The following is a 15204-nucleotide window of genomic DNA, read 5'->3' on the forward strand; positions in this document are numbered from 1 at the left end:
TGACCAAGGACTCTCACCCTCGAGGGAACCATCCAGCGCCCCCTCCCCCTGCCCGTTCCTCCCTTCATCTCCAGGGCCAAGTGCTGCTGGGGCCCCTATTCTGTTCTCAGCTCCTCCACCATATCCAGCGCGGGATACCAGAGGCTGAGAACCTGGTCCCTGGGGCTGCCCCTTGTCCACCACCTGCCATGTGGGGTCAGTGGCTTAACACAGCCAGATGCCCACCCGGGGCCATGTGAAAAGCAGTCCACTCTCATCTGCCTACCCAGAGCACCCGAACTCTGGCGGAACGCGGGTTTTCTCCCACTCCCCTCTTTCCCCCACACCCACAGCCCCGCACTTCTAAATCTGATGCCATCACTACAGCCCCCTAAAGCCTTTGTGGTGGGATTAGATGCACACACACACACACTTAGTGACTCACTTTTTCCTTAAGCCACCACCGTCCTGACTCGTTTTCTATCTTCCGGAAGTTCTAAGAGTTGACCAAGGCCAGCAGCTTGGTTGCTCCTCTCTGCCTTGTGTATGCACAGAATAGATAACACTTTGGAAACTTTACCACCGTTTGTAGGACAGATGCTCTGCTCCTGGCTTCTAGGGTATCCTCACCTCTCAAGTCCCCTTTCACATTGGGCCATCCTGAATCATGGGATGGCCTCCTTTAAGCTTGGAATGAACTGCTGGACCGACCATGCTAGAGCAAGGGGCAGCATGCAGGAAGGGTGGGGGCTGGGATGTTGCCCACTCTATAAACACTCTGAAATGAACTTCCCAGATTTCCTTTTCTGCTCAGAGTAAACTATTTGAAGGTCAGCTGAATATTTCTCCATGGCAACAAAGGACCTATAAGAAAAAAGATGCTAAAACAGCTTCAGTCTCCCACACAGGTCAGTTCAGTGGCCAAACCCTGGGGTTAATGAACCTAAGATGGGCATGGTGCCATCTGATGCCATCAAAGCCTCCTCCAGAACAAAGACTATGGGTCACTGATTTGGCTATAGATCTGCACAGACATAGAGAGGCCAGCAATCCTAGGAGCAGTTAGAATGAGTCATAACATCTGAAGAGGGAGTCCACCAATCTAGCCTGTGATGGTTTGAATAAGAATGGCCCCATAGGCTTATATATTGGAATGTTTGATCATCAGGGAATGGCACTATTTGAAAAGGATTAGAAGGTGTGGCCTTGTTGAAGTAGGCATATTATTGGAGGACGTGTGTCACTGGGGGGTGGGGGGGGCCTTTAAGGTTTCAAAAGCCCAAGCTAGGCCTAGTATCTCTCTCCCTTCCTGCTGTCTGTGCATCTGGATGTGGAACTCTCTGCTACCTCCGCCCATGCATCCTGCAGTGATGATAATGGACTAAGCCTCTGAAACTGTCAGCCAGCCCCAATTTCATGCTTTCCTTTATAAGAGTTGCTGTGGATATGATGTCTCTTCACAGCCACAGAACACTGACCAAGACAATGTCTTAAGCACGCTTAGGAAGCCTGCTAAAAGTTGAGTGTATTGCTACTGTGGGTCATCTCTCTGGGGAGAAAATAATGAGAGACGGCTTTTTAAAAATCCAACCGTTTATTTGTGTTTTCTTGAGTAGGAATTTAAGTTACTTCAAAGGTCACTGACTTGGCTACAGAAAACTTTCCAAAATGATACCAAACAGGCAAGAAAGATGATGTGAGGAAGCTTCCAGTGTGGGAAGGAGGGAGGCTGAGGGCTGATGGACCCAGGAGAGGGGAGAGGCATGGAGGTGAGTGAAGTGGGGGGGAGGGAAGCTGAGGGTACCAGTTATTTAGAGAGATGGGTTATTTAAAGTTTAAATGACTGCAAATTTATTTACAACATATGCAGATCTATGAAAGAACTTATGCAAATGTCTGGAAAAGGGGCAGTTAAAAATAGCAATAAAATGGGAGCTTTGGTCTCTAGAATGCTAGAGACTAGTCAGAACTTAACTATGACTGCATCGTGGCCCCTTTGTAGTCTCTTCATTCTTCATCACACAGGAAGTTTAAAAGGAGTAAGATATAAACATTTCCTTCAAAACCCAGGAGGTCCAGGAGAGACAAGAAGTAGCAGGTCGCCTCAGCTCTGACACCCCAGGGGATCAGAACCTCACTTTGTCTTTTTTTTTTCTACAAAGATCTATATTATCAGATGGATACAGAGATCTCCACCAATTTCTAGAGATTTCCAATTGATGGTCTACAGGATGGTTCACCTTTTTGCCCTAATTCAATACATCTGTCATTAAGGATGGGCTGAAAAACCTTGTGATTCCAACACGTGTTCTATCCATATGTACTGTTCAGTTACAACATTGTTGGCTCCTGAAAGCCAACAATGAAGCCCTCAGTAGAGACAGGCAAACTTGCAGATGACATGGAAATACCTCTAAATGTCAAAGTGTGATGACATCATTAGCACGGTGTACCCAGCAATCTAGGAAGTCGGAGGCTATGAGCATCCCTCAAACTTCAGCTTCCTAGGCACCATCTACCCCGCCAACCCCAAGTTTCTCTTGTCTCCTGTGAAGACAGCTCAGACAAGCCTTCAGAACATCCTTGCTTTTCCTATGGAGCGCTTCTTTCTGCCAGAGAAACGGTCTCTGCTGTAACCAAATGGGCGGATTTTCAGCTCCACATAAGGAATGGAGAACTCATGTCCTTTCCATGGCTCCCAGTTCACCCCCTGCAAAACAAACATCAAACATCAAGTATTTGGGAGAAGAGTAAGATGGTTTGAGGGGGGGGGGGGAAATCCTAGGGAACAAGAAATCACTCTGTCTCTGATGGAGGAAGAAAAAGAAGAGGAAGTTCTAATAGTGATGGGTTATGATCCAAACTACGAGGTCCAGATCATGTACCCTCTCCTGGCATTCGACAAGCTGAGTGGAGAGCGAAAGAAGCCTCTGTGGTGGGAAGATGGGGTGGGTGCCCAAGATGTAGGGAAGGCCAGAACACAAGGTTGACAAGAGGGTCAACTTAGGCAGAGAGCAGCCGATCAGCCATTGCCATACCCTGTTCTTTTCCAAAAAAAAAAATTAAAGGCAAAAATAAACATATTAATTAGCCAATTGTGTAAAATCATTTTCAATTTAGACTGTTTAGATATTAGCACTGGGGTAACAAATGGCCTGCTGAAAACTAAATTTCATTTTATGTCTTTTGACTGGTGAGCACAATAATATTTAATTCACTTAATAACCTTGCAACCTGGCCAATAAAGAGCCCAAGTGACCAATTTTATGTATTTTAATTTGTGAAGTAAATAATAAACAAGAAGCTAAATGGCTTGCAGACTGAGAGAAGCACATTAGCCAGATGAATGTCTTTTATTAGCAAATACAGGGATGGTTTAGGGAATGCTGACTGCTCATTTCAAATATTTGATCTCTGATCACCGGCTTCCCTGGTCAGCCCACATGCTGCCACCATGATTCATTGGGCCAACCTTCCTCATTGCCCTAGGGGCAAATTTCTTCTTCCCTTTAAAAAAAAATATCACATAAGAATTGGGAGTCCTGACTGTGTGGTAAGAACCAAAGTAATAAGAGTGCACCTGGGTTTGAGCAGTGCTAATATTTAAAGTAATATTGGTCTGTGTGAGTTCTGGGGAGAGGTGGCTTCCTGAAAGCCAGGATCAGGACCTAGGATTTGAAATTAGAAACCCAAGGCAGGTTTATGGAGGGCAAGAGATTGACATGAATAGGAGAAAAGTGTAATTTTCAGGAAGCCAGGAGGGGTCATAGATAACCTGTAGCTGGCAAAAAGTCACCATGACATACAAGGGTCATGGAAGTCCCAGAAAATACTGACAGGAAAATTTGCAAGAGAGGAGCCCTCACATACACTGAGCCCTGAACACTGTCCTTACAGAGAGACAAGAACAGGGTGCAGCAGGCTCTTGGTGGCTTAGGTTAAAGTGGAGCCAAGGCTGAGTCTGACCCAAAGCTGAACCTGTTTACCTAGTGATCAAGGGACCCAGAGAAACAGCTCTGCTATAATGGAGAGGCAACTAGAAAAGACAACCAAGTGTCTGGTTTTGGATTTAATTGTTTGTGTTCTCTTCAAATTCTGCATATTGAAATTTTATTGGCCCAATTAATTTGGTAGTATTAAGGGGCAGCTCTCAGGGAGGGGGGGGGTCATTGAGGAGGTCAGATGACCTCTCTCTGTGTCATGTGAAGATTTATCTAGAAGGTGTCTGTCTCCATACCAAGTAGCAAGGCTCTATCAAAAATTAATCTGCTGACACCATGGTCTTGGATTAGGAAATTCTAGAACTGTAAGATATGCAAGTCTGTTTTTAAACCACCTAACCTGTGGTAGTTCATTACCACAACCTGATCCATAACAGGGTCTGATAGCTAGGTATGGTGGTGCACACCTATAACCCCAACCCTCAGGAGGCTAAGGCAGGAAGATTCAGAGTTCAAGGCCAACCTAGGTTATATAGCAAGAGTCTGTATAAACAGATGAACAACAACAACAAAAATTTAGCCAGATGTGGTGACAGATGCCTATAATAATCCCAGAATTTAAAAAGCGAAGGCAGGAGGATCATGAGTTTATGACCATTCCTCAACTACAAGACAAGTATGAGCTCAGCCTAGGCTACATGAGACCCACCCGGGCTCAAAAATATTACAAAAGAAACTTATTATGAGATGAGACAGCATGCAATTCACATCATAGGTCATATATCAGTGATGAGTCACCCACATGCAGCTGAATGGTTGTGTGATAGTGCGATGCACACTGTGTAGTGTCCATTGTCTGGTGACACTATGAAGACTGAGGCACAATCTCCTGGTCTGACTGAAAGCTTCAGACAGAGAGGGAACTATCAATCTCACCAGGATGGCATCACTTTGGGAGTGGAGACAGGCAAAGCTTGTGATAGAAAAGCTCTTCGCCTGCTGCTTACCTCGCTGTGCTTGGTCTCCCCATATTTGCCATTCGGGTTGGCCAAATGGCAGTTCTTATACCACCAGCCACCATGATGCGTCAGCGCACAGTTGCTGAGGGCAATATCATTGTCTCTGTCAAAAGTCGTGAACTTCCATCCATTGTGGTAGGTGAGAGCATCCCCTGCAAGAGAGATAAGAAGGGAGTCAAGAACTATGAGAAAAGAGGTCCCAACAGGAAATATCTAGGACCAAAACACCAAGGATCCAGTTGTGTATCAGGTCGTCACAACTAACTCAGAATGGAACACGATATAGATGAACAGGTTGTCCTTGCTAACCTGACCCTCAAACACCAGACCTGTTTCTCCATCACCTTCAACAGCATTCTCACTTGGAAGGTCTCACTACCCTTCACTTGATATAAACACTCTGTGTCCTTCTGCGTTTACTACAGTGACCATTCTCCCTACCGCCCCTGACCCAAAATCCATGCACTTTATTTGATAACATGCCCTTGATCTAACCTACTTTCTCAAAACATCCTTCCTGCCTCTACACAGCAGCCACCAAGGTCTCTTTTCATCTCTGAGGACATGTGTTCACCTAACAGCTTTCCTGGATCTCAGTCCATCTTCCAGCCCCTGTGGCAGCACCCATGTCACAGTCTTAAGCTTAGCATCCTACCTACTACCATGGAGAAGATAATTCATCCTGCTTGCTTTGCAGGCTTGTCACTGGGCTGCCTCCTATGCACAGCCTCCAACCCCATTGCCTCTACTAGTGTGGTGAGCAGGCCCATTTGCCCTCTGCCCTCCATTGTTCAAACCCTCATCTCCCTTACAGTCTAACTCATCTCTACTATAAAAGAAGATTCTCCTAGTTATCTTCCCTTCATCCGAGCACACACACACATACCCACACACACGCACACACACATTCACATGCACACACCTGAACTTCGAGAGCCCTTCTGGGGACACATGTACAATTTAATGCTTCGTTACATCTTGTCTGGAATCTGCTTTAATTACTTCACTCATATGGCACCTCTTTCCCCTATCACATTCGTCATCCATTTAGAAGTTTACTTGCTTTTTCAGCTCATAAAAGGCAATAAGAGCCCATATCAATCACAGGCTTAATCAAGTTCCCCTCCTGCAACAATGACACTCACATTTACATCTAATTGCTGTGACTCTCACAGGCCTGCAAGGTAGGCCGGGCTCTTCTGAATCCCATATGGAAATAAAATCCTGGGGGTTCACCTACAGCAACAGAAGGTCCCAGACACCAAGACTCTGAGATTGCCAAGACTCAACTGTTGGTCCTCAGATTCTAAAATGTCAGTTCTTTATGAAACACAGATTTCCTGGGGCCTCCTCACTCCCACAGAGGGCTTCATTCCTACTAGTAGAGCAGTCTATCTCTGATAACCTTTGACAATAGTTCTGGAGGCAGTCCCCAAAACCTAAATCACCAACATTACCTGAGAACCTACAAAAAAATGCAGATTCTAGGTTTGACCCAGGCATACAGAACTGGAAATACCCTGGGAGCATGCCATGTGTTCTTCAACAGCCCTTCATGTGGTCCTGGCATAGCTACAGCTTCATCCACACACTTAGTCAGAGGATGTACACTTCCCTGTGATGGGTGAGCCCCATGCTTGGCTCTGGCAATACAAAGCAGAAGAGGTTCTTGTTCTTAAGAACTCTGTTAGGGTGAGTTAGAGCAGGTACGGAAAGAGTTCATAGGAGTTGAGACATGGCACGAGGTAGGCGAACACTTAGGAAATCAAGGCCACCAGTTCAGTCTCCAGCATCCCCTGCCCTTCTGGAAAGTTAATACCCCCTTGTGCAAAGGGAAGTATGGTGGTTTGAGTGTTTGGCTCATAGGGAGTGGTGCTGTTAGAAGGTATGGCCTTGGAGGAAGTGTGGGTGGGCTTTGAAGCTATGCCCAGCATAGAAGAGCCAGTCTTCTCCTGTTTGCCTTTGGAACAAAGTGTAGAACTCCCAGATCCTCCAGTGCCATGCCTGCCTGGATGCTGCCATGCTTCCTGAGATGATGATAATGGACTGAACCTCAGAACCTATAAGCCAGCCCCAATTCAATGTTCTTTATGAGAGTTGCCTTGGTCATGGTGTCTCTTCACAGCAATGGAAACACTATGACAGGAAGGTAGCAATCTGTCCTTCCACGTCTGTAAGCACAACCTTGTTCCCTTCATGCCTTGACCAGCAAAGGCAGGACCCTTTGGTGCTTCGACACCAAGATGGCCATGCCTCCATGAGTTTCTTCCAGTCAAAGAAAAAGACAGCCTGTGGCTTTATTTGTTTACGTTTTCTCCTCCCTTCAGATTTCCCACAGACAGTTAACTACAGCTTGAAATAACACACAATGGCTCCCCTAGTAACATTCTTTTAATAAGCACAGCTTTCCTAGACTGAATATGAAGTTCCCAGAGCTTATTTTCCAAGACCCAGACAAATGCTTTCTTGAAGATATCTTCAGTTATCCTAACCTTGGACCCCGGACTAGAAAAAGGAAGTGAGCTCTGATGTGTTTGGAACATTTTTATTAATTATTATTATTATTATTATTATTTCTGAATATGGATTTTCTACCTTCGAGAAACTAAAGCCAAATTATTGTTCAGAGTATAGAAAATGACTATGCTCATGAATCAGAAAATAACTGGCCCTAGCCGAGGCATTGTTCTGAATCAATGAGTTTATTTTCCCTAAGTAAAACCAAGTTAAATCTGGGTGTGATGGACACTCCTTAGCCCCCGAAGCTAAGGCACGAGAACTGCAAATTTGAGGTCCAACTGTACTACATAGAGGCTCAGAAATAATGAATAAAAATTAGTTAAGCCAATCATGCTTAGACTCCCTCATATTAGTGTTAGGAGAAACTGCGAATGAACTCTATTCAAAATGCCCTGTTCTTTGGCTTTGCTGGAAACTGGTCTTCTTAGGTGTGGGTTGGGAGGGTTATAGAAGACTCATAGAAGGTCTAAACCCACACTCAAGGTATAGCCACTGTCTTAAGTGGGGTTTCTATTGCTGCAACAAAACACACAAAACAGGATGGCCAAAAAGCAAGTCAGAAAGGAAAGGATTTATTCGGCTTACACTACCAGATGATAGTTCAAAGTCAGGACAGGAACTTAAGAAGAGCTGGCACCTGAAGGCAGGAGCTGATGCAGAGACCATAGAGGGTCCTGCTTACTGGCTTGCTTCCTCTGGCTTGCTCTGCCTGCCTTTTTATAGATTCCAGGACCACCAGCCCAGGGATGGCACCACCCACAATAGACTGGGCCCTCTCCCCTTGATCACTAAATGAGAAAATGGATCTCATGGAGGCATTTCCTCAAGGGAGGCTCCTTTCTCTGTGATGACTCTAGCTTGTGTCAAGTTGACACATAAAACTAGCCAGTATAGCCACTGAGCTGGTGACTGTCCATCTCAGCAAAATGTCACTCTGAGTCCCACTCTCCTCCAGTGCTTTATAGTGCAGAAAGAATGATAAAGATTCTGCAGCTACCACCTAAGACCTAAGACCAGGAGAAGCCATAAACATCATAGCCCCTATGAGTCACATTCAGACAAAGGGCTGTGAGACTAGACCTGGAGTATCTGTTCCCTGGCACTGAAGGTAGCAAGGAAAGGGTAGTGGTGAGCATCTAGCCTTTCTTTTTCTCTGTGAATCTATTAATTCTTTTTTCTCAAACACCAGCCATTAAAAGCCCATTTCAAAATATAGGAAAAACTGGCTTTGGGTTAAGACAGCTCTATATACACATTGTCATTCCTGGACTACTAAGTGTTGTTAGAGATCCTCAGTCACATTGCCAAGTGTCCCCAGGAGGAGAACCCATCCATTAAGTACCCTAAAATGGCTGAGCCCCATGCAAGATGGGCATGAGATAAGCTGGAAATAATTGGGTAGCCCAACGGAAACTCTGACAGAGTCTATGTTTGTGTTGCCATCTCTACATAAGCAAGCATCCCAACGGTGGGACTCATAGGAAAGCCTATAAGATTCATCATCAGAAATTAAGCAAACATTCTATTGCCTTGCTGAAGTTTCCTTTGGAAGAAGAAGGAAGAGGGGAGAAGGAGGAAGAGGAGAAGGAGGAAGAGGAAGGAGGAGAAGCAGAAGAGAGGAGGAGAAGGAAAAGAAGCAGAAGCAAACAAAAAGCAGTATGACTTCAGTCCAGCTGGACAGTTCGAGGTCGGGACAAGCTTGAAGCCTCATCTTTCCACCAATGCTGTGCATCTCTGTTATAATAAAAGCATTAATGAAGCGAGACACAGGAATAGATGGCACTCACAGAGACAGGAAGACCTTCACCTTCCATTTGAACATCTGTCTTCTACCCTATACTACATCATAGCCTGAAGCTTCCTAGATTTTAAAACCCTCATCTGAACCAAAGCATATACAAGGAAAGCTAAAATGGCACTGACCCCACTGTTGTAATGCAGGACATCAAGGTAGGACTGACTGATGGCACACACAGGAAGACTAGCTGGCTGCATAAATGCTATGTGATTTGAGAGTCTCCCAAGGCTTCCTATTAAAAAAAGACATCCTCCACTGGCTGGCCCTATTGGCCTGAACAACCTTAGAATGGGAATTACCCCCTAGTCACAGTTAAAATGGAAATAAGGTACCTGGGAGGAGAGTCGCAGTAATTTAAGAATATGTTGACTCCCTTTCCCATTAGCATCAGCTCATTTGCTGAATTATGTTAACTAGACTCAGAAAAGGCAATGTCTAATGGTCCAAGAAAGGAACAGGAAAGAAAGGGACAAAATGAAAAGATGAGTCTGAATGAAGTCTCGACCAAGAAGCCAGGAAGGATGCCAGGTTTGGGGGAAACAGAAGGCATGGAAACACCTGACTTCAAACGTGTCCAGGAAGATCTCAGGTATGAGGTTTGTAAAAATTGAGACTCTAACCTGAAAGGAAAGCCTAAGTCTCACTGAAAGCATGAAAGATAGTCAGATAGACTACAGGTACACTAGAACCTGAGCAGGAGGAGGCCCAAATAGGAAACTGAGGGCTGACCTGCTGCCGGTCCTTTGTTATTCTAAATGATTAGAGAGACTGAAGCCATCAGAAACACAACCTGACCTTATTTAAAGATGGGGTAAGAGTTATGTAATGGGCTCTGTCCCCTGAGACTATGAATTTATGTTATTTTAGTATTAAATTATTATGATCATTGTGTGTGATAGTATATTCCTTAATTCCAACACTCCAGAGGCCAGGGCAGGAATGTTATTACAAGTTGCATGCCTGCCTGGGATACAGGATCAGAGCCCGTCTTAAAAATAATAACCATTACGATTATTTAAATCATTCTCTAACTACCCTGATAATCACATGAGCAAAGGTCAATCTGTCTCCCAGTTGTATCCGAGCTGCCTCTTTCTCCTTGAATTAAAAAACAAAAAACAAAAAACAAAAAACAGAAAAATCCTCACTGACTGGCCTCGTTGGCCTGAGCAACTTTAGAACAGGAGTTACCAGAGCCTAGTCAGACTGAAAATATGGATAATGTACCTAGGGAGAGTCAATTAATTAAGAATGTGTTGAATCCTTCCACTCACTTTCCCAGTAGCCTGGCTTTCAGAGCTGACTCCCACGGTTTGTGTGCCATTTGGAAGGCAGGCTGTACAGTCCATTTCTAGGCCAGAGAAATACAGACCATCTAAGGAAGGAAGGGGTGAATCCAAAGCAACATGGACCTTGGTAGCTGTGGTGCCTTTCACTGCAATTTTTTTTTCCCTAGAAACAATTCCTTGCACACTCTTTCCCACGTAACTCCTGCTTAGAATCCTTGAACAGTTCCAACTTGACCAGGTGCAACCACCTTGGTGACAGGCACCCACCTGCTCCCACAGTCCATTGTCAAACAAACTCAGGATCTATTCCTCTCAAGGTACTAAATATCCTTGAGATTAGACACGAGGGATCCTGCTGGAAATCTCATTGTTTTAAAACTCACTAACTCTGTACCAGGTTTGGTGCTAGATACTATGAAATGAGCAAAATTATATGATGGTTTTATGAAATGAAATTATAGAACTCAAAGAAATCCTCCTGTTATAGAAATTATTTAATCCCAATCAGAGGTTTCTACCTCACCTTTGACCATTCAGTTCCCAGATAAAATACACACAACCTTTATATTTATAATAAGCCTTATGTACTAGAGCTGAACAGTTATCTACCCTCTATGTTTTTGGTATCTACTCTACCAATAACGATATTAACTTGCCATGTTGCATATGGGCCACTCTTAACTCCAGTCATCAGCCCTGATGACCATGTATGTATTCATAACTCACCTACCCCATGAGATCTCTCCACTCTTCTCTCTCTCTCTCTCTCTCTCTCTCTCTCTCTCTCTCTCTCTCTCTCTCTCTCTCTCTCTCTCTTCCCCCCCCCTTTATGGTCCCTGCCCCCCAAAACTAAGCCCCAAGCCCAAAAACCAAAATCCCACCTATCTTCTGCCCAGCTATAGCCTGTAGGCCTCTTTACTCACCAATCAGGAATAACTTGGGGGTCAAGGTTACATGTGTCACTTGAGTCTACATGAAGATTCTCTCATCCCTGGGACAACCAGGTCTTGAGGGCCAGTATTCAGCATTACAATACATAGCAAAGAACCCCAAAATTTTCCATTCATCGTTGACTATTTCAGATCATAACCCCAGACCTCAGAGATCCTTGAGTATACAATTTTGAGATGCCCTACAACGATTTTGGAGTACACAGCAATCTGTTTGCCTTGGGTTGGTCCTCTATTCCTCCTGGGTACCCTCAGATGTGGTAAGCCTCTCCTTTCTTCCTGTCTGTGTTTGGCCCTCTGTATGAGCCAATCCCATCCCCATGTCCTCCAGGAAGCTTCCCCTAGCCACTCAGGTCCTTGATATACCCACCATTCCCATTCCTTAGCTCTTTATTTACCATACCACTTGGTCTGCAAAAGTTATTCTTCTCTTTCCATGTGCTTCCTATAAAATCAGCTAATTTTGCCAGTAAAACACTTAGACATGGCTACAGCAAAGCCAGAATCAGACCAAAGGCAGAGAAGCCATAAATATCATCTTTAAAATATCCATATTAGACCAACAACCACACCATCCCCTCTTAAAATGTTTGTCAGTATAATCGCAGTAGTTCAGTCATGATGCTTAATTGTGTTCCTTTCACGGTACAACTGAATACACCACCCACTGGCCAAAAGCCAATGAGCAGCTAATGAAGGCTAAAGAGTCCCTGCTTTTGGCTAAACTACTCACCTTTGTGTTGTCCCTGTCGTGTAAGTTAATGAGATCTAAAGTTCTTACTGCTTGACTTAGTGCTTTCATTTTTCTGTCTTAATTCACATCAAAATACCACAAAATGTTATAATAAGACTCACACATACACCACACACACACACACACACACACAAGCATCACAGTCCCACTGTGTATGGAAGTTCACTGAAAGGCTCAGAATAAAATTGCTCAAAAACGTATAAACAGCCTAAACCAGGGGAGAATAAAAGGAGATTCGGGTGCGGGGGAGAGAACATATAAAAACAATACAGTTTAATAGTTAAAGATTATTCTTGCTTCCTTTACCCTCAAGCCCCTTCAGAGAGCATTGTTAGTGAAGACACCCAACCTCTGCATACCAGTATCCCACAGTCCACATCCATGGCACATGGCAAGTCAATCCTTAGATGACAGTAACAAGGAGACTGCCATAGTGAGACATCTCTCTTACCTGCTGTGCCTCTGTATTTCCCAACCGACAGCTTGTACCGCTCTTTGCTGGATGCCACTTGGAAGAAATCATATACAGCGTAGGCAGATTCATTGAAAGTCTGTAAGTCTGCCCTCACCTCATACCGAGTGGTGGTACCAGTGGTGAGATTATGTAGTTTATCAAGTCCTAAAAACATGGAATAGAATTCACATAACCAATCAACTCGTGTGTGAGAGTTCTCACTGTCTGCATCTGAGACATTTAGAGATAAAAGTCATCTTCATATTTAATCTTCTCTGCTAATAAAGAGCTTTCCCAACTCTTTCTCCTGGGGTGCTAATAATATTCTCACCCTTATTTCTTTGGCATGGCAATGCTAATGACATCATGGGATGCCATCAGGGAGGACAAAGTATTGGGGTAATCTGCCCACTGGCTCTATCTCTCCAAAGCAGAAGCCAGCCCTTTTTTGTGTGTCCACACATCTCACAAGTAAAGGAATAGATGAAATAACTGCCCATCCTCAGACCTCAAAGGGAACTCTGTACCTAGCTAAGCACAAACATCATCTACTCTGGAAGACACTGAATACCCAGATTCGATATTTTTTTTTAAATTTTGTATTTCCCAGTAGATGTTTTATTGGCTATTTAACTCTCTATGAACATCTGCTCCAAAAGAGAGCAGAGGGAAAATGGGCCCTTAATGTCTGGCTGTACCAGCAGAATTACAGGGACCACTGGTACATCCTCTTAATGAGAGCCTGGGATCCAAATCCATCAACTGTCCTTCTACTGCAGTTATATGAAATCCAGGCTCAGAGATGATTCTGCAGAGCTTAGGTATGGAATAAAAGCCACCTCAGGCAATCCTATCTCTTCACCCATCCCTGCTGTGTCAGACCCTTCCCAACAGCATGGCAATACAACACAGTGTCCCTGTCCCTTGAACGGCTCCTTGAAAATGGGAAGCTTCCATAAATGCCCTGACCAGCCCAACAAGAGGGATATTATCCTCCCACAACCCCACCTTCCTGATTCTCTGAGATCATACCAAGCCAGAACTCCTTCATGGGGTCCCCAAAACCTTCTACATAACTCCGCCAACGCTTGAAGAAATCCAGCTGCCCAGTGTTCCGTCTCTGGAAGACCTGAAAAAGGAAATGAGTGCTTTGCTCTGCCATTGTACAGATACTATTGAGGGGCAGAGAAATGGTAGTTGTGTTTTCCAGGTGGCCCTGGGAGGCAAGGGGACACTATTGACCTGCACATAAACTGACCCTGCAATAATACATCTTAATTCTTTAAAAGCAATTTTTATTTATATCTCAGTATATTGAGTATACTGCCTATTACATTAATAAGAATTTTAGGTAAAATATATATTCCAGGTATGAAAATGTATAGTACCTAACAGGGAACACTTCCACTCTTAAGAAATTTTAATCCTAGAGCACAGAAAAACTTGGGAAAGCTGGTGATAAATTGTTAGTTGTTGGTTGTGTACGACAGAAGATTCCAGATCTTTACTGTCTATGGCATATAACTGTCAACCATTCCAACTCATTTGGAGCATGGTCTCTATATATTCTGTCTTTTATCTTCCACTTAAACAATTTGAAAGGAGGAATTATTTTTATTCTCAAGAATCCTAACAGAGCAAGTATTTAGTATTTGTGGAACAGCAGGAGCATCTCCTGTGTAAGTAGAAAACACACAAGGTGATGGCCAACATGAATAAAGCTGAAATGGTTCCTGTCTGAATGGAGCAAACATTCCAGTAAATAAGATAGACATGAGTTAAGTAATCCAACAAAGAAAAATGCAGTTAAACCAACAATAAGAGCTATGAGGAAAGATACAGTGGGACTGCACCTAAGCAAGAGCCAACAGGACTCTCCTGGGAAAATATCAGAAGCTTGCAGGGTGAGCAGGAGCATCAAGAAGAGAAAGAAAGCCTGCTGACCCTGGTTCTGGGTGCTCGTCACGAAGGACTAGGAGAGGAGGCTGGAAAACAGGCAAAGGTCAGCCCTGGTGGGATTCAATTTGGTTGAAGATGTTGGTCCATTGTAAAAAGCAATGGTAAATTTGGAAGACTCTAAACAGGAAACAGTTTTCCCCAGATCCTTCTAGCTACAGTGTAGAGAATAGCCTGGCCAGTGGCAGGAGTGAGACATGGTAACCAGTTTGAAGACCACTGTACTGTGCTGTTCACAGTGGATGGTGAGTTAGACAAGAAACTACCCTGAAGATAGACAGATGTCGGCAGAAGGAAACTTGACAGTCATGGTGACAAAGTGGGTCAACACTAAGAGTTCACATACACAGGAGTTGATCGGTTGTTGGAATTCCAGTCCGTGTTTTTAGGACTTGAGAAACTACCCACCCCACCAGGGCTGTCCTGTTCTGTAGGAGTTTTGATTGCAGCACTGAATAACTACTTATCCAGCTGTTCTTGCAGAAGAAAGATCCTGAGAGGGACAGCTTTTGTGACTGTATCAAGCTCACTTGGGGACACTGTG

The 15204-nt window shown here is 44.2% G+C and overlaps 1 protein-coding gene across 1 annotated transcript in view; it reads right to left on the reverse strand.

Annotated features, from left to right (window-relative positions):
* Window positions 1-1635: 1635 nt before the first annotated feature.
* Tnn (tenascin N) overlaps window positions 1636-15204 on the reverse strand; it is a 66848-nt gene continuing 53279 nt past the window's right edge. The window contains exons 19-22 of the mRNA XM_021168992.2: window positions 13737-13833; window positions 12702-12869; window positions 4928-5091; window positions 1636-2689 (exon numbers count right to left, since the gene is read on the reverse strand). Coding sequence (XP_021024651.1) covers window positions 2552-2689; window positions 4928-5091; window positions 12702-12869; window positions 13737-13833 — 567 coding nt within the window. The 3' untranslated portion in view covers window positions 1636-2551. The remainder of the gene's footprint in view (window positions 2690-4927; window positions 5092-12701; window positions 12870-13736; window positions 13834-15204) is intronic.

This window comes from Mus caroli, unplaced genomic scaffold, assembly GCF_978045245.1.
Source record: "Mus caroli unplaced genomic scaffold, Mus_caroli_1 scaffold_1, whole genome shotgun sequence".
Lineage (NCBI taxonomy): Eukaryota > Metazoa > Chordata > Mammalia > Rodentia > Muridae > Mus > Mus caroli.